At 47.0% G+C, this 20,188-nt stretch overlaps 2 protein-coding genes across 2 annotated transcripts in view; one reads left to right on the top strand and one right to left on the bottom strand.

Moving 5' to 3' along the window:
- PDGFD (platelet derived growth factor D) overlaps positions 1-20,188 on the bottom strand; it is a 226,993-nt gene that overhangs the window by 107,327 nt on the left and 99,478 nt on the right. The window lies entirely within an intron of this gene.
- DDI1 (DNA damage inducible 1 homolog 1) lies at positions 5,595-6,815 on the top strand (the record flags this gene model as incomplete). Its single annotated transcript, XM_080817856.1, has 1 exon — positions 5,595-6,815. One exon carries the CDS (start codon positions 5,595-5,597, stop codon positions 6,813-6,815), a length of 1,221 nt encoding a protein of 406 aa, XP_080673982.1.

Raw genomic sequence — 20,188 nt, 5'->3', positions numbered from 1 at the left:
AAATATAATAAATAGAAAGCTGCTAACTTGCAAAACCCTTTCCATTGTCTTCTAGTTTGATGCTTTACTCAAATATACATCATTGTTCTTGGAAGTAAAGGAATACTTTGCTGATTGAATATTAACACCTCACAAGAGGGAACCAGATAATTCTCTCATTTTCAGGATAACACATAATTACCTAAACATAATGAGGAATTGATGATATTAGTGTTAATATTCTGACAAAGAAAGTTTATGTTGAAGGTATTAAAGTGTATTTGAACTTATGTACGGTCACACTGACATTTCTAAACTATAGTGACAATGTCTTTGAAATGTGTTGATTATAAGTTTCCTACAAAAGAGTAAACATTAAAAAATGGTTTGAATGGCTTTCCTCAATCACAGCTGAATTCAAAACATCTTAAGTCCCCATTATCATTACTTTTACTATTTTGTTACATGGTTATTCTCCAAAGAGCAAAAATTTTTAAAAACGGAAATATTCTTTTGTTAAGGCACATTGGAAGTGAAGAAACAACAGTAAACCCAGGAAATCATATTTTTGGAAAGATTATATTTATTTATTTGAGAGAGAGAGGGAGAGAGCAAGTGGAGGGGACGGGCAGAGGGAGAGGGAGAAGCAGATGCCCCACTGAGCACAGAGCCAGATGTGAGGCTTGATCCCAGGACCCCGAGATCATGACCTGAACCGAAACTAAGTGTCAGATGCTTAACCAACCGAGCCACCCAGATGTCCCCATAAATTGTATTTAGCGTGTCTTTATTACACTAACGTTATCTAATCTAAGTATTTCTTTCACAAATTATAAGTAATCTACAAACCTTCAGTAATAAGGTGTGTGTCCTACACCCGAGTAATTCTTATATGATTAAGACACTGGAAGAGGCCATAAGGCACAAAATCGTAGCAGCAAACTTTCCTAAAAATAAGTAAATACACACACATGTATATCTAGACTTGGAAAGTAAAGCCAAAGCCAAAATTCTATAACGCCAAAAGCTATCCAGAGAAGTTATTTTCAACACACAATATATAACTTAAATGTATCCCTTTTCATGATAAAATGTTAAAACAGTAATCTGTAAAATAAAGCAATAAATACCATGTTTCCTAAAAGTACTCCCTGCTGGAAAATGACATCATCTTTTAATTGCACATTTAAAGTGGTTGAAAACATGCCCAGACTGAGTGTGTATTTGCTGACCTTCTCTCCCCCAACACATGTGTATTGGTGTGTGTATGAGTGTTTGCGTCTTCTGTCCATGTTCTGTCTCCTTATAATAGAGAAAAACTCACTAGCTGGGTTGCCCGCGGGTTGCTACGGACTAAATTGTCAGGTCTCATGAGTTTCTTCAATTACGTGACTGTTTATACATTTATTTAACAGGTTTTATTATGGTGTTGAAGTCTCAAAAGATGGGCAACACTAAACCTCTCCAATGGGAAACCCTCAAACATACGAATAAAAGCTTGAAATTTCATCAGAGTATCATCAATGGGTCTATTAAATAATTATCCAAGGAAATAAATGTTGTTCATTTGCAACAGAGGCAGCAAATGGGAGAACAGGAGGAAGAATTCATAGTTTAACCTCTAGATCAGCTTTGAAAATTCTGCATCTTTCCTAAGTTGCTTTGAGAATTTCAGGTGAAGATTACTCTGTCTGAATGTCTCGATTACGCTTTATTTTTAAAGTAATAGCAGCCACACATTTCAAGGAAGGAATCTTCCCTGAAAGATTCAAGGAATCTTTCAAACACAGCAAGTTAATATATTCACTTAATGTAATCTGATCATTATAGATGCTACATACAGACATTTATGCCGCTACTCCTTTTTCACAGAAAAGACATTTATTTGTTTTGCAAAGCGAGACATGGAACTTTAAGCTGTCAGCTGACTGTGCTAAGTGAAACCATCAATTATCTGGGATTTTTTTGTGGCATTAAGGTTTTATAAAGAGGCAAATTATAAAGGGCATTATTTATTCCAAAAAATAACTTCAGGGATGTTTACTTGGCCGGCATGAAATCAGTGTCATCTTTTCTATTTTCTGGGTATTTAAGCTGAACGATGAGAATTGATTTTCTGAGCGAGAGCCACAAGACCTTGCAGGGGTCTCACTTACCAAAGAAAGGATTGATTATGTTCCCATATTATACTTACCAAGGAAGAAAAAGCAAGAGAACATACTTCACTGCGACCCCTCAGAAGTTATAACAACCTCCAGCTGCCTGGGTCCGCACGTCTAGGTAAGTCAGACAGCCCGTTTCCCAAGAGCTTGTGCAGCGGGAACTTACGGTGTGCGGACATTTCACTTTTAGGAGTATTTATACACGCTTCCAACAATCCCTGAGTTTATTACATAATCAGAGCAAGTTTTTAATTACAATTTTGAGGTAAGATAATTATACATCTGGTATCTGAATCACCCACAGTGCTGAGGAGAATGAAGGAATCCTACAATATAGAGAGCCCCAGAAGGCTTGTGGTTAGCGTTTCGGATTCCGGAACGCTACAGAGATGTAAGGCCTGCGTGGGGGTAGACTAGAGGACACTCAGCTCCCCACTAATCCTGATGGCCTGTGTGATCCTTCTAGGGAGGGAGGGCACCTACTGGCCAGACCGTGAGGCTTCTTGCTTTCCACTGTGTGTTCTCAGAAAATGGTGAAAATAGTAAAAGGCACATAAATGCAAAATGCCAACAACAGAATTACAGCAAGATAATAAAACAGACTGCATAAAGCTTAATTACATTGAGTATTAAAGCCATGGTAATATGAAAAAAAAAAGATGTTAGCTTTTTTGATGTGAACCCAGATTCTTGCTTTGTCCCCCCAAAAAGAGGAAAATCTTATTCTACAAAAATAATTGCATCCACTGTTTAAGAAAACAACACCCCTACATTATCTCTCTAACTTATTAAGATTTTAAAACTGAACTGTGCAAAGCTGGATGGCAGGAAGGGAAAAGGGACGGGGACTGGGAGCCTTGCTGGCTTCTAGCAGAGTCGTCTGGACACGACAGGTCTCAGCACACAGCTGGTCTCGAGCTCAGCACCACCACGGCTGATCTCGGAGGATCTTATCGGGACGCCAAGAATTACAGAGGAAATTTATTAACTTAATATTTTGAGTCAAAGCACCATCCATCTCTGCAAATAGCGAAAACCTGCTCTAAATAATTCATAATTTTCTACAGGAAAATTATAATGCTAGATTACCCTCCCTTAAATGTTAAGAAGTCCTCCTTCTCCTGCAGTGCTGCTGCCTTACTGGTTGTGGGTGTGAAGCTGGGATGGCGCTTCTCGGCCATGTCTACCTGCCCTGGCTGACTTCTCACCCTCTCTCCAAGCCCAGCACTTTCAGGAAGCCTTCCCTGCCTGACCCCCTCTCCACAGTCTGCGTCGGTTTTCCAGATATTATCCATTTCTCCTGTGGTATACTGATTTTTCTGGTACTTTTTAAATCCCCAACGTGTGTGTGTATGTGTGTCCATATGCATGTACATGTGCATGTGTGTATATGTGTGCACGTGTGTATGTGTATGCATGTGTACATATTTGTGTCACTGTGCATGTGCATGTACATATGTGTGTGGGTATGTGTGCACATGTGTGTCTCTGTGTATGCATGTACGTGTATATGTGGGCATATGCATTTGTGTATGTGATGCATGTATGTGTACATGTGTATGCATGTGTGCGTATGTGCATATGCAGGTATATGCCTTTGTGTCTGCATGTGTGCATACATGTGTGCACATGTGTGCCTGTGTGTGCAGGTATATGTATTTGTGTGTGTGTGTCTCTGTGTGTGTGCATATGTGCACACGTGCACGTGTCCTATTTCAGACTGCGGCTTCTCTATGAGCACAGCCTGCACTTAACACAATTTGTGTGTGCATCCCTGGAACTTAGCACACGCTCCACACACACTGGGCATTTAGCCAACGTTTCCAATGTGAATGAACACGAGTATGGAAATATAATGATAATTAGAGCACGGAGTGAGATGCTATCCTTTCTCTGAGACAAACACACGAGAATGAGAAGCTAAGACAGTCCTCAAAGCTGATGCAACCTCTCACAGTGCAGGTCTTCTGACAAAACTCGAAATAAAGAGGGGGTGGGGCAGAGCCGAGGATGTTGATTGACACCCGTGGGAAGGCCAAGCCAGGGAAGAGGAGGTCCTCGTGAACACTTAGAGAAATACAGAGAAAGACAAGTGGTGCTCAAGGGCTTCTACCCGCCGCCACCCGGCTGGAAGGACCTCTCCACTGGGGCCCTGCGAGCCTCCAGTCAGTGTGGGGCGGGGGGCAGTGAGCCCTGCGTCGAAGCCGGAGCCACAGACGGCCCCCGGAGAGGCATCCGTGACCCATCTTACTCCAGAACCCAGGTCAGACTGGTCTCCTCACAAGTTCATCTCACACGCCCGCTGAAGGCAACGGCCTGCTAGGAAGGGGGCTTGCATTTCGGAGACCCGCTATGTTATCCACACGATGTGTTCCTTTACGCTCCCCACATCCAGTGGCTGACCGGGGCCCGTCTGTTCTACTCAAGGACCACACTCATGGTCATTGGCTTTGGTCCTCGTATTTTCAGCTCCTAGCAACAGCGTCCTCTCTGAGCCAACAAGGAAGCGTCTTTCTGGCGCTCCTGCCACCAAGTGTCCTTCACGGGTCGTGAGAAACCACTTCCTTAAATTAAATGAAAATGCGCGCACACACACACACACAAAGAAAGAAACAAAAAACCATCACAAACACCTGCTTTGAATCCTTCCCATTCCCCTTCTCGTTTTTCTCTTTTCCCTCCCTCCCGTTTTATATTTTGGGGGGAGGATTTTTGCTTATGGATACTGCTTACAGCCCTCGGATTCACGTAAGACTCTATAAACCCCTGCTGATCATTTTCTTTTCAGCTTCACACCCTGCCCGTCAAAATCACGGACACAAACCCTTTTCTCTGGAAGACAGCAGGCCTGGTCATGAATTCCGGCTCCTGTCATCCTTGCCCGGAGTGCCACTCTCTCAGTCTGGGTATTCTGAGTCACCACCGACCACCAGTTCCCCCAGAGGGTGAGGTCCCCGCGATCAGGGGCCAGGGATGACCCCTCTTTCTTGCCCAGCGCCCGTAGGCTGCCCGCCGCCGGGAAACCCGCACTCCCTCCTGTCCGGGGCCCACGGAAGAGCCCAGCGAGCACAGCTCTCCAGTGACCGCGCTGGAATGGGCCCCGCTGTTCAGGAAGAGCTGAATCGTCGCTTTGCGGTCCCGGGCGCAGCAGGGTTGGCGGGGGGTGGGGGGCCGGGGCCGCGGCCGGGCGTCGGGCGCCTCCGAGGGAACGGGGTTCCGAGTTCCACGCGGCTGCACACAAATGAGCGTGGAACGCACGCGGCCTCCTCCGCGTTCCGAGCGGCCGAGCGGCCGGCAGGGAGGCTGGGGAGCGGCTGGGCCTCGCGCAGAAGTGGGTGCCCCCGAGCCCGGGCCGCGCGGGTGGGGAGCAGCCGCACCACCGGCGGGACCGCGCCAGCCAGCCGGAGGACACCCCGATGCCCGGTGCCCGCCGGGCCCGCCCGGGCCCACGCCATGCTGGTCACCGCGTACTGCGTGCGGAGGGACCTGTCCGAGGCGACCTTCTCCCTGCAGGTCAGCCCTGACTTCGAGCTCTACAACTTCCGCCTGCTCTGCGAGCTCGAGTCCGGCATCCCCGCCGCCGAGACCCAGATCTTCTTCCTGGAGCGGCTCCTGGCCGACGACCGGCGCTCCCTGGGCTCCTACGGCCTCCGGGACGGCGACGTGGTGGTGCTGCTGCAGAAGGAGGGCGCGGGCCCGCGGGCGCCCGGACGCGCGTGCAGCCTGCCGCGGCCCGACCCCGCCGGCGTGGCGGTGCCCAGCACGTCCAGCTGCCGCCCGCCGCCCGCGCCGCCCCCGCCGCCCCGCGCCCCGCAGCCGCCCCGCGCCGCGCAGCCGTCCCACGGCCTGGGCTCCGGGGAGAAGATGACGCGCGCGCAGGGTCTGGACAGCCCCGCCCTGATCCGGAGCCTGCTGCTGTCCAACCCGCATGACCTGTCGCTGCTCAAGGAGCGCAACCCCGCCCTGGCCGAAGCCCTGCTCGGCGGGAACCTGGACGCCTTCTCCCGCGTCCTCCTGGAGCAGCAGAGGGAGCGGGCCCTGCGGGAGCAGGAGCGGCTGCGCCTGTTCACGGCGGACCCGTTCGACCCGGAGGCTCAGGCCAAAATCGAGGAAGAAATCCGGCAGCGCAACATCGAGGAGAACATGAGCATTGCGATGGAGGAGGCTCCGGAGAGCTTCGGGCAAGTGACCATGCTCTACATCAACTGCAAGGTGAACGGACACCCTCTGCAGGCCTTCGTGGACTCCGGGGCCCAGATGACCATCATGAGCCAGGCGTGCGCCGAGAGGTGCAACATCATCCGGCTGGTGGACCGCCGCTGGGCCGGCATCGCCAAGGGCGTGGGCACGCAGAGAATCATCGGCCGGGTGCACCTCGCCCAGATCCAGATCGAAGGCGACTTCCTCCAGTGCTCGTTCTCCATCCTCGAGGACCAGCCCATGGACATGCTGCTAGGCCTAGACATGCTCAGGAGACACCAGTGTTCCCTCGACCTGAAGAAAAACGTGCTGGTGATCGGCACGACGGGCACCCAGACGCACTTCCTTCCCGAGGGGGAGCTGCCGCCGTGCGCCAAGCTGGTGTGCGGAGCTGGGCAAGAAGCGCCTCGGGACAGGGAAGCTGCGGGTGCTGTTAAGCATTCAGTCAAGGACTTAGGACGGAAAAAGCGTTGAAATGGGTTATGAATATGCCACCGTCTTGAGGGAGCCTCAGGTCCCAGGAGATTCTAAGACACCGCTCCCTGGCAGTGTAGTCATTAAACAGATCAGTAACAGCCGAATCCGGCTCGGGGGCTACCTTGTGGGATCCGCCCCTACGCGACTCCTGATTGCTGATCTCGGCCTCTCCTCGTTTCCCTTATCCAGAGATCGTGGGGCCTCATCCCGGGAAGGCTCTGGAGGCTCCGCGTGCTTTCCGGAGAACCCACGGAAGGACACAGGCCTCTGTCCCACCGGGTTACAGGGTGGGGGTGGGGGGACTGTCTAAGCCAGATACTATTCTGCAGATTCCCTAGAAAGAGCCATCACTGCAGACCCTACCAGACATCTGCACAAAACGACTTCAAATCAGCATCAACAATTCTTTATATTTAGAGAAATATGCCTGTTTTCCCAAATTTTGTTTTCTTTGGGAAAGCGCTTAGATACAGTGTGTCAGTTACACATGAGCTGATTAGTCCTCACAACGCCTGTTTTGGACAGTACAGAGGTCAATTTCCTCATATTTCATGTCTTCCCTTCCACTGGACTCCCCTAGAGTCACGCTCCCTTGAAATCTGCCCCTGCAGGCTCTTTTTGCCATATTTAAGAAAACGGATTTTCCTCCAGGAAGTCTGAAATAATGTCCTCTTTCCCCTGCATTCAAAGAAAGCCTGGTCATAAAACAAAGGCCAGCAAGTACACTTTTTTTTTTTTTTTTAATTATGATACATCTTGGAAGCCTCGTGGTTGTCATGGTGGGCCAGTGGGAAGTAGGAGCAGGCAGTGGTCCAGATCGCTAATACTCACTTGAACTAAATCATCTTTGTTTAAAAACAAAACAAAACAAAAAACAAAGCTCTGCTTACATATTAAGCTGCTACAGAAATATAATGTGAACAGTGGGTTTTCCTGTTAAAGTAACATTTGAAAACCTCTGAATGAGAAGACGTGTGAGCCCTCACTCAGCTGCGTGATCCATTCAAACAACCCATCCTGAGTTACTTCTGGAGGATCCCGGACCCGTTACACCCATAGCTAAAACCCCTGACACGCAGGTCCAGCTGCCTGAGGCCCACAGACTCGGAGGACATTTCAGGGCAGGAACCCATCAAGACTGATATCAGAAAGAACAGTGCGAAGTCAAGAAACACATGTTCTGATTCTAGCTCTGGAGTACCCGGGCAAGTCAGGTCCCTTTTTACACAGCTCCCGATTTCTCCAATGTAAATTACTTTGGAGGAGAGAGTCATTGTCAGGTACAAAGACTGCGTTATGATCAAGGGCATCTTTTAAGTTATTCTCTTTCCCCAACAAAATCAAAAGCCACTCAAAGCACTCCCTAAAGGCTACAAGGAAAAAAAAGTCCTTCCCTACCATCATCTTTCCCGACCATCACCTTTCCCTATCATGCCTTTCTTGGTCTGCTTCTTGGTGAAACGAACCATCGTATTTCTCTAGCGTCCCCTCTCCCCCTCCAGCTGACATTAGTTTACCTCTTGTGTTCTTCTTCGCTACAGATGCTACCATGCCCACGAGCCCCAACCTTGTCTGCATTCAGACCAAGGCTTATTATGCCCACTAAACTGCTAAAACGAGCAATGGACACACTTCTTTTCTACTTTTGCTTCTAAGTACTCAGCAAATGTAACTAACCAAATGAAGGGAGAAATCCAGAGTAAAGCCAGGGATAAGCACTTAACGCCTATCACTACATGAAAACAGACCTGATAAACAGAAGGATTCCTTTACAGATGAAAGCATGCATGTTCCCCAGCAGTTTCCACCAGTCTGTGTTTCCAGGCCCATTTATGGAAAAATGCACGTCTCACATGCATATGCCCTATGGGACTGCTCAACATGAAAGTTTGATATGGGGCGCCTGGGTGGCTCAGTCAGTTAAGCAGCTACCTTCAGCTCAGGTCATGATCCCGGGGTCCGGGGATCAAGCCCCGCGTGGGACTCCCTGTTCAGTGGGGAGCCTGCTTCCCTCTCCCTCTGCCTGGTGCACCCCCTGTTGTGCTCTGTCAAATAAAATCTTTAAAAAAACAAAGTTTGATATAGAGCCCATCAGGATATCTAACCCATAAAAGCCGATCTAAACAATCATCGGGTCTTTAGCTAAAAGATGATTTGCACCCCATCAAATCCAAACATACCCCTCCTCCCTTCTCAGAGGACCACCCCCCCCCCCGCCCCGGGGTAGCTCTGGTGGCTCAAGACCAGTCTCAAGAGTAATTCTCTGGATCTGGTTTTGAGCTAAATTCTATTTTTCCATAAGTTCCAATAAATTTGTCTTCACTCTTCTGCTTCCAAGGCTTATTTAATTAATATAATTTCTCTGGCATGAAATAATCCTTTTAGTATATGAAATCAATGCCATTTGAGTATTCTCTTTTGTAAGCTGTCACCAGATTATTTAACTATCTCTCATAGCATAAGTTTGGAGTCACATAAGAATTTCTGTCATGTTCCTTTGGACATATTCCAGCTTCTGGAAATACTACTCGAGTAAATGGGTTGATAAATTAAAAATATTTTATTGAACTGAAAAGCAATGATCTCAAAGAAAAAAAATCAATAAACAGTGAATTAATTAAGCAATGTCCTTCCTGATTAATTTTTAACATCATTGTCTTTCGAATCAGAAAGTATTTTAAAAATTAGTTTTATGGATTTAAATCTTGACTCAATCCTGTGTACACTCGAATAGATTCTAATCAATTAAATTTTAAATGGATTAGTTTTAGTAAAAGGTAACATTTTCTGTATGTCTATCATGTAAATTAGGTGCAATGCGAGGTACCTTGCATGTATTACTGCCATCAATCCTCAGAATAAACCCTCAAAATAGTTGTCATTAATCTCACTTAACAGATGAGAAATTGAGGCCTCAGAATGATGAAACATTGAAATACCCAAAGCTCTGTTGATGACAATATAGATTTTAGATTGTGACCCAGTTTCATGTCTCTCTCTCTCACACACACACACGTACAAACGGGCACAGATGCACATATGCATATATGCATACAGAATGCACACACATGCAGACAAGTAGAAATGCACATGTGGGCACATACACACATGCATGCATACCTGCAAATCTGCACACACATGCACACATGTGCACATGAACACGCGCGTACACATGTGAACACATGGGCATATGTGCACATGCAAAGGAGCATGCACACATGCACACGAGCACACATGTACACATGATCACACATGTACACACGTGTGCACACGAGCGCAATGCATACGTGGACATAACACACAAGTGCACAGGAGCACGTGCACATGCACACACATGCACACATGGGCATATGTGCACATGCACAGGAGCACGTGCACACACACATGAGCACATGTGCACAGATGCACACATGGATATATATGCATATGCCAGGAGCAGTGCACATGCACACACGTGTGCATATGAACACACATGCACACACATGGACCCATGCACAAACAAGCACATGCATACATATGGGTGTGCACATGGACACATGTACATACAAACATGCGCGTGCATACATGTGGGTGTGCACGTGTGTACACATGAACACATATACAAATGCACACACGCATACATAAACCAGTCTGTATCTCTGAAACAAAAGATTCTTGAAATAAGATGAAATGTTTTATCCTTCCCCAGTCTATTACTTTGAACAACTATATTTCTATTAAGAAAACATTAGACACGTCCCACTCACTGTATTCCACCAATGTATCCTGACCCACAATTTGGAAAACCTGGACTCACCGCATCACTGAGTTTGGGGCTTTCTGGTTTGAGAAACGTCACGTTCTCTCCACTACTCAATCTTCTTTATCTGTCACATTTGAGTCTTAGCTACCAGCAAAAAATGTTAGAAAACGTCACTAACGCGGATTCTCGCAACCGTATGCGATGAGACCGTGTACAGAAGTTTTCATGAAAGGGGTGAGACTCCAGTGTTCAGGGGCTCTCCTCCGCTGAGACGGATGCCAGCCAGTACACACCCGCTCCTCTCTAAGTGAAACAACAAAAACCTGTGGAAATTGACCAAACACCACCAGCGAAGATGACCCCAGAGAAGCAGCCCACAGGGCACATGTGACAATTATTTGTTGAACTCCTGTGAAGGAAGCAGAACGACCGTCGCTAATGCTGGACAACAAGACAAACATGCTCTCCTCCTAAAGTTCAGGTTGCTAATATCCAGCTTGCAACATCTACTGTTGGGGACTATCTACTCCTGGGAGTTCACTACCTGGACAATGATGAACAAATCTTCGTTTTCCCTCTTCCGTGAGAAATCAGGATAAAACGCACCACACGATGAAACCAACCTAACCCTGTTAAAGACAAAAACCCCTTTAAAAAAACACCCATTAATCTCTTGGTTTCTCCTGATGTCCATTTAAATGCCCATCTTACCTAAAAGGAAATCAGACTGTAGATAAGCATGCATTTCAAGACTGCAGTAACCCATTCCGCCACTGTTAAACCAGGAGACGGATGTTCGAGATTTGTAGAACATATAGCCTCAACTTCTTACAGTAATAGCAGTCTCTCCTGTTCCTAGGGGAAAACCCATTCCCCCCGCAAAGAGAAAGAAATGGATGTCTCCATATATGAATTCACCTTCACTGCAGACACTAAATGTTGCCTTTAAAAAAATTTTTTTGAGAGAGAGAATCAAGAGAGAGAGAGCACTAGTGGGGTGGGGGTGGGGCAGGGGGCAGAGGGAAAAGGAGACTCCCTGCTGAGCGGAACTCCATCCCAGGACCCTGAGATCAATGACCTGAGCCGAAGGCAGACCCTTAACCAACTGAGACACCCAGGCACTCCTAAACACTGCCTTTTTGAAGAGAACACTGCCTTTATTTCAGAGCCTATTGTTGACATCCAACATTCCATAAAGAAAAATGTGAGTGAATGGTAGGAGAGTAATCTGGGATTCACACCAGGGGGAGACGGCTGGGGAAGGTATTAATCAATGCTAACGTTCACAGCGGTTCTCTGAGGTTAACAAGAGCCTCAAGAACCAGAGAGGAACAATGGTAAAGTAACAGTAGAGAAGGAAGAGGGGATTTTAAAAAAAAACCCAAAATCCATGCTGCTCTTCAAACGAATTCTCTCTTGGTTTAACTGCAGTCTCATAAGGGGGGTGGGGACTGAGCTGAGATTAAGGGTTAGCTCTTAGGGCCATAAGACCTCATCCGTCCTTGGCCAGTTACCCAAAATGAACATGGTTTCACATTCCAGCCTGAGTCCAACATGTTTTGAACCCTGGCTTGTTTGCATGTCTGGATCCACTGGTTTGAAACTCAGAATTTCTAGGAGTCTGGGATCAGATAAATGGGGTCTGTGGTCCTGCTGTGGGTTTCTTCAAGGATCCGTTTAACAGGCTGTGGAGATGAGCGCACCTGTGTGACTTTGTCTCTTAAGACAAAGAATGAATGTTTTCTGATGGTTTCTTTCTTCTTTCTTTTTTTTTCCCCCAAGGAAAGATTTTTATGGTGAATCCAGCTTTTCTATTTCTAATCAGTAAGGCTTATTTTAAGGACATCATCAGAAAAATCACAAGATAATTTGCTCCTGTGTTAAAGTCTGGGCGAAACATGGGCTGTCCTCCAGGTGGGAGACAAGTGTCTATTTTCCTACTGTTAATGTACATATTGATGCTGTGTCCCAATAGAATAGACACTGATTACCAACACAAGTATATCCCAGGTAAAATAATCACTTAACACCATCAAATCCTCACCCTACAACATCAATCACTATTCTAAAATCTTCCTCTACTAGCACTTCAATACAAGGAAGTTGACATGAAGAGGAAAATTAATTTAAAATTACATTAATTCACATAGTCTCCCTTCAAACCCATGTCGTGTCTAGGGATTTAATTAGCCTATCTTTCAGAAAGTATCAAAGTTTTGCATTCATCGACACTACTAAAAATTCAATATACCTTTCAAGAGTCCAGTCACTGTCCTATGTCATGCAGAGAGACAAGGAAAAATAAGTTACAGTCTTCGCTTTTAAAAGTTAGAAATTAGAGGAACTAGAAAAAAATGCCAAGTAAAGGGTTGCAAAAGAATATTGCATTCAGTGCTGAATCATGAAATACAGGATGTGAGTTCAGCAGATGATCTCCTGTATCCTGGGGTACTAACTGCATTATGGCAGGATCTTTTGGGTGAGATCTTATTGAGCACCTACTGTATACCAGGCACTATTCAGGTGCTGGGCTTGCAGCAACAATTTTCAGGTGTCCACCTGGTGCTTTTAAGCTATAGCGAGGCGAATGAGAGAATCTGCCCTTCCTCAAAGATGGGTCATTCAGGGTTGCTTTGAGGTGACCCAGCCAACCAAGCCAGCTCTCCTGTGGCAGAGTCTCAGGGCAAGTTAAAGGTGAAGTCTGTGGTCTGTTCCTAACCTCCTTCCTGTTACGGGCTTTGTCTTGGAGCAAGGTTTGACAATTGTAAACAAATACTTTTCTCCCAAGCTAATGAAAAGGCTTAGGGCTCACACAACGCCTGAACAACCAGCAACACAGGCAGGAGAAATTAACTACCGAGATGAGTCAATTTAATGGAACATTCGTCACACACTCGAACTCCAGGGAATCAGAACTGGGGTTCTCACGGCCGATGAGGAACCAACCAGATGGCACCTTATCTAAATGTGTGGGGATTTTGAAAACCTGGGATGAGGCCCAAATTACCAACAAAAATCTAGTAAGCGTTGGAACTTCCTAAAGTGATAATAACCTTGTTCATAACTATGTCTCTCGTCCTTGGCATTTTGTATGAGGCCAACAGTACTCGCTTAAAGATTCAAAGAATGAATACATGGAAACACCCCACATTTATTAACAAGTTGATGTAGAGAAAGTGTGACTTTTTATTTAATTTTTTAACGCAAAAGTATGGAAGGTATAACTAAATCATATATAGAGACAGATTATCTTTGTATCATTAGAATAAATATGTGTTGGGTTAATAACATGGTTGGTATTTACATGTACAGATTTCAATGTAAGTGATCCGAGAAATCAATCCTCAAGTGCTTTTTATCTGGTAAAGTCGCCAACTGCTCTACTCTAAGGACAATTTAGCTAGTATTTGCTGGGGCCAAATCACTCTGGTTAGAAAACCAACCGTCTAGCCTCCTGGAAATTCTGCCAGTCCCGGGCAGACCAGAGCAGTCCATCGCCCTACAAATGCAGGAAGGGGGTCTTTAGTTTGAGGCACACAAACATGCCATGGGAACCTCCAAACGAGCTGCAGGCTTCACAGGACAGAACGATCGATGACCCGTGTTGCCAGCACACATCCTAACACTTGCTGGATGAAGAACGTCCTTGCCTATTAGCACGGGAGATATAACCTCATCCACATACATTCCTACCACATGTGTGCACTGGAGAGTTGATCGCTTTAAAATTTGTAACAAAGCCACATCCTGAAAGAAGTACTAGAAGAATTTAGATGAAGAGCCCTATACATTTTTTTCAAGAAAATCCACAATATCACTGAAATTGACAAAGTTGCTTTAATTGTCAAGACTTCTTGGAAGTGGGTATATATTGAGACTATACAATATGAAAATGAAAAGAGTGGAAACTGATGTCTGAAAATGGGAGCACGGGGTCCTCAAAATAAACAGGTCACAAACACCAATGAACTCGGATCATCCTGAAGGAGGAGCAACAAAACAAAATCACGCCAGTGTTTACACTCGGGATGGACTGGATTGAAGTCTCAAAGTGAATTCCAGGTTTTGCACTTGAAGGGGCTCTCTGGACAGCGGAGCAGAAACGTCAGAAAGGAAGACAGAGAAGAATGGCGTCACCCTTGCATTTATTGGGCGTTGCTGTGGGGCCATGAGAAAGGGCAAAGTGCAAGGACGAGAGCGGAAGGCAGGTCTGCCCACCGGGAAGCAGGAGACAAGCGGGTTTCTGAGAAGAAGAGGAGCTCACGGACGGCAGGTGATGCCTCCAAGCAGCGGCTCGACTGAGTATGCGGTTGAGGAGGGGAAGAGGCACGGGGCACCCCCGATGCGGCAGAAAGCCGTCCAGGATTGGGGGCTGCGAGGCGAGGAGAGGGCGTAAGGCTCGACAATAACGTTGCCATGGAAGCTGAGGTCTGAGAAGGTTCTAAGGAAAACAGGTCAGCCACTAACATCCAGAGTCCCAAATGGCCAAATGAGAATTTCCCCTTCGCCCCCAGGAGGACAAGAAAGCCTGAGACCAGAGTGGCTTTCAGAGGATTGAGGGAGGGACGTGGAGGACGTCGGTGGAACCAGAAACACGTACACAAGACAACGTTTCCTACTCATCCAGCCAGTCCTTCAGTCCGCTGGTTCGTAACTTCCCTTCGAGCTTATCTCCTCAAAAATGTAGAAGGAACCGCTATTAAGAAAAATTGTATATAAATATACTGGAGCCAGTGCTCCCAGCATTATCCCATCAGAAACAACGGCCTGACGTTAAAGCAACAGATGGGCCGTCGGAGTAGAACAGAAACAAAGACATTCTCTGTTCAGACACCGCCAACTGCCATCGCTTGTATCCAGAGCTGTCATCGACAGAGAGCCGTCTCACTGCTATTCCAGAAGCTCTCGGAGTTTCTGTCCCATATGGCAAGGTCTCCACAGTCAGAGCCTCGCTATATAATGACTCTTAAGTGTCTGGCCTCAGAGTCCCTTCATTAATTCAAAGAAACCAAAACAGTTCCTGCTCTTTTCCTCTAAGTGTTCAGTAGCAAAGCTTTATGAAAAATGCAAAAATAGTTCCAGGCACCCAATGCTTCGCAGTGATTCAAGTTAAACTGCTTTTCAAAAGCCATTTTGCAAAAACTCTGAAAGAACAGTGAGACTGTACTGTTAGATGCTTTCGTTTTCTAAAAACATTCTAAGCATCTTTCAGGTTATCACTGATACTAGAAAGGCACGTGGAAAAATTCCAAATTCCCATTTGCACGGTCACTTTTGATGCCTTTGTGAAGGTCTAAAAACTCAGGCAACCACCTAAGCAGTCCGGTAGGAAGTTCAGAGAAGAGGTGAACGGTTCAACATCCTTTTGTGGAAACGCCACGAAGACTAAGTGAGGGTGACCGGTCCGATGAAATCTGTTATGTTCGTGAACCGGTGACCAACATGACTTGCTAGTCCGTAGCTACAGGAAATCCGCTATTATGTTTTTTTAAAAATTTTATTTATTTGACAGAGATCACAAGCAGGCAGAGAGGCAGGCAGAGAGAGAGGAGGAAGCAGGCTCCGCGCTGAGCAGAGAACCCAATGCGGGGCTCGATCCCAGGACCCTGGGATCATGACCTGAGCAGAAAGCAGAGACTTTAACCCACTGAGCCACCCAGGCGCCCCCGCTATAATCTTTGATAGCGATTAAGAAGCAGTGACTTATTTCAGGCTCCCGTGATACAAACGAATCACACCGTACACATCTGTGAGTGACTATCCCTTCCTGGACTCGTGCGTAGGGGACCTTTGGATGAAAACCGATGGGTATTGTAGGGAGACCAACACAGAAACTGTGTTTACTCTTAGAAGCCCATGGAATCGGGTGTTCCTGAAGCACAGCGGGGTCCACACTGCGGAGAGGGTCGGAAGAGGGTTGAGACTTCGTGGCTCGATTTGGCAAGACGGCGGCGGTCCGTGGCCGGAACAACGGTGCGGGTGGGGAGAGACAGTAAGGTTGGTCTGAGGAGGCCCAGGGGTCTGCGGGAGGGAACACGGGGGATCAAGGACTCACGGCTCTCGCGGGACAGAATGCTGCCCGGGAGGGGAACACCCCCTCGTCGATGGGGGGGCCGCGAGCGCATCTGCCTTACCGGGAGTCAGCAGGTATCCGCGCGTGTGGATGGGCATCGTCGCGCGGGAGGAGGAGAGCGAAGAGACGAGAGAGAAGGTAACCCCGGAAACACAGTCCTTGTGCGCGCGGGATCACGGGTCCCGGCAGCAAGACCTCAGGGCCCGGGGCTGGAAGTCGGGCCGCACACGGGGCAAACGCGGGCCGCCGTCCCCCCGCGGTCCCCCCGGGAGCAGCGCGAGCACCAGCGCGCACGGGCGCAGGGAGGGCTCGAGGCCGGCGACAGGGAGAGCTCGCTCTGGAACCAGCAAGACGGGGCAGAGTCGGGGGGGACGGAGCCTCGGACCGTCCGGCCGGCCTACTGAGGAGTCCAGTTCCAGTGTTTCAGATAAGACCAGCTCCGCTCCGGTGGGAAACACGGGGGCTGAGGGTCGCACCAGGGGGCCCCGACTCCGACACTGTCCCCGTAGCTTCCCGTGTCGCTCTCGGGGGACGCTCTCGCGGATGGACCCCGCGCGTCCACGGGATCCCCCGCCACCCCACCCCACCCCCATGCAGCCTCCGGGCTGAAACCAGGCCGCGAGCCAGGCCAGCGGGCAGGAGGCGTCCTCGCGCTCTCCTCGGGCCTCAGAGCTACGCGCAAGCGGCCGAACCGGGGCAGATGCAAGCCAGGGAAAGGAACAGCCACCCCAGCCGGATCCAGAAGCGAAGGAGCGGCTCTCCGTGACGACGGAAACCACGGTCCTTAACTCCCCTGGTCATTACACAGAAGTGCATGCCCGGTAGTAGCCAAAAAAAAAAAAAAAAAAAAAATTTTTTTTTTTCCGTGTCTAGGCGGCCAGTATGGTACAGAAGAGCCTCTCAGGGCCCTAAAATGAGAAAAATTAATGTTAATTCTATTGACCATAAGGCCTCCAACGTGAACTGAGAATTAGTTGACAAGGACAGGGCAATTATTCAAGGCGATATATCAAATTCGACTCAGGTGATCCGTGGGGGGCCGTGGGTGCTGCTGTGGGTGACCTTTCTAGTTGACACCTTCGTTAACGGTGTCTAAGAGCAGAGCCAGCACGAGAATGGCTTTTCAGAAATGATTCTACCATAGGAGTTCATTCCGAATGCAAGCTTCCAACATCACAGTAATAACCAGAGTAGAAAAGAATACAAAGGTTCTTGGGAAGATGCAAAATTCAAGACAGGCAATTATACAGGGAGATAACCCAGAGAGATGGTAAAGTTCTAGGTGGAACATCTTCCGTAGTAGGATGGGGACCGTAGCGGACTATGGCACCCCCCAAATCTGTCACTTTGACACATTGATTATTACTTACGAAAGACCAAGGGTGAGGAAAACCCTCTGACCCCCCTTCACCCCTTAAAAGCAGAAATGAAATCTCCCCCACCAAAGGCACCCTCCATCTGCAGGCAGGGTAGAAGGCACCCCTACCGCCGGAGACAGGGAACTCAGGGCTGAGAATGAAGTATAAATAAGCCTTGTTACTTCTTTATTAATTTGCTATCCCATGCCCAAACTTCTTTGTCTTGTCAAATCTTCACAAATTTATTATTTTCTTATCAAAAAGGAATAAAAGCTGCCTGCTTTGGTCACTTCTTTGAGTCTCATATTTTTATGGGCTTCCATACACAGCAAATTAAATCAGTTTTTCTCATTAATCTGTCTCATATCTAATTATTAGATCAGTCAAAGAACCTAGAAGGGGAAATGGGAAAAAATTTCCTCCCCTACGATGGTGATTTGTGGGTGGGGGGAACCTCAATGATTACCCAATTCCCAAACAATTCCCAAAATAAAAATACCTGCCAGATATTATGAACACTACTGTTGTGTCTGCAGAATGTATTCAAGTATAGAACAAGTATACAAAGAGCCATATGCTTTTTTTTCTTTCTCAAAAAATTTAAACAACATTTTTTGGTGTACATTTTCAATTGGGGTAAAATTCATGTAACATAAAATTAACCATTTTGAAGTGAACAATTCAGTGGACATTAATAAAGTCCCCAATGTTCATAGCAGCAATGTCCACAATGTCCACGGTGGAAGGAGCTCAGATGCCCTTTGACAGATGATAAAGAAGATGTGGTCCATATACACAATGGAATATTACTCAGCCATCAGAAAGGATGAATACCCAACTTTTGCATCAACATGGACGGGACTGGAGGAGATTATGCTGAGTGAAATAAATCAAGCAAAAAGAGTCAATTATCATACGGTTTCACTTACTTGTGGAGCATAAGGAATAACACGGAGGACATTAGGAGAAGGAAGGGAAAAATGAAGGGGAAGGAATTGGAGCGGGAGACGAGCCATGAGAGACTGTGGACTCAGTAGTCTAGAAACAAACTGAGGGTTTTAGAGGGGAGGGGTGTGGGGGGATGGGTGAGCCTGGTGGTAGGTATTAAGGAGGGCAAGGATTGCACGGAGCACTGGGGGTTACACGCAAACAGTGAATCATGGAACATGACATCAGAAACTAATGAAGACAGGCAGTTCTAAATATGGTGTTGATTATTTACATAGGAAAAATGGAGCAAATTAGAAATTGTTAAAAACCAGTTCTTTGTCTCCTCGTAACCTAATCATATAAATTGTTCCTACTTCATAATATAAACTTTTTATTGGTTTTAAATACTATTTATACATTTTACATAAAGATATAAACATTGGTAAACAAGCATTATACATATAAATGCATGATTTAATTATTACCCTCCATAAATGTTTGGTTGGTATTATATCTGTGCTTTTGTTGATATTCTTGTTACTATGTAATAATGATGTGCCAATCTCTGACATCAAGAAATAAGCACATGATGTTGAAAAAAAAAACTAACGATGTACTGTACGGTGTCTAACATAATAAAAAAATGAAAATAAATAAAGTCATAACGTGGTGCTACCACCACGTGTACGTAGTTCTAAAACGTTGTCACCCCAAAAGAAAACCATGTACACACTAGGCAGGTGCTCTGTGCGCCCACCTCCCATCATCCAGCTGCGGGCGACCCCCATCTGTGTTTTGTCTTTATGGATCTAAGAATTCTGCATAGTTCGCTTAAATAGAATCACACAATATGTGGCCGTTCGTATCCGGCTTTGTTCTCTTAGCATAACGTTCGGAACCACGGATCAGCACCTCATTCCTTTCTGCGGCCGAAGCCAACGTGCTTTTGAACGATGCTGTGAGCTTGCGAGCGCGGCACAGACCTCCCTCCCAGTTCTGAGGGACACCAGCGCGCAGAACCCAGCAGACACCCGGCGGAGCCCGGCCCGTTCGGAGGAACGGCAGCGCTGACAGGGAGAAGAGCAGGAAGGGGCTGTCCTGGTCACCGCACTCTAAGGAATCATTCACGAAACCGCATGCGCCACTGCCGGAGAACCTCTTCTTCACTAAGTGACAGTTCGGTCTCTTCTAAGGAGACACCAGATCTCCACTAACTGCTGCCGAGCCGGAGACTTCGGAACTCCTTCGCCGGACCACCGAGGGCGCT

Source organism: Martes martes, assembly GCF_963455335.1.
Source record: "Martes martes genome assembly, chromosome: 10".
NCBI lineage: Eukaryota > Metazoa > Chordata > Mammalia > Carnivora > Mustelidae > Martes > Martes martes.
This window is presented reverse-complemented; position numbering and strand designations above follow the sequence as displayed.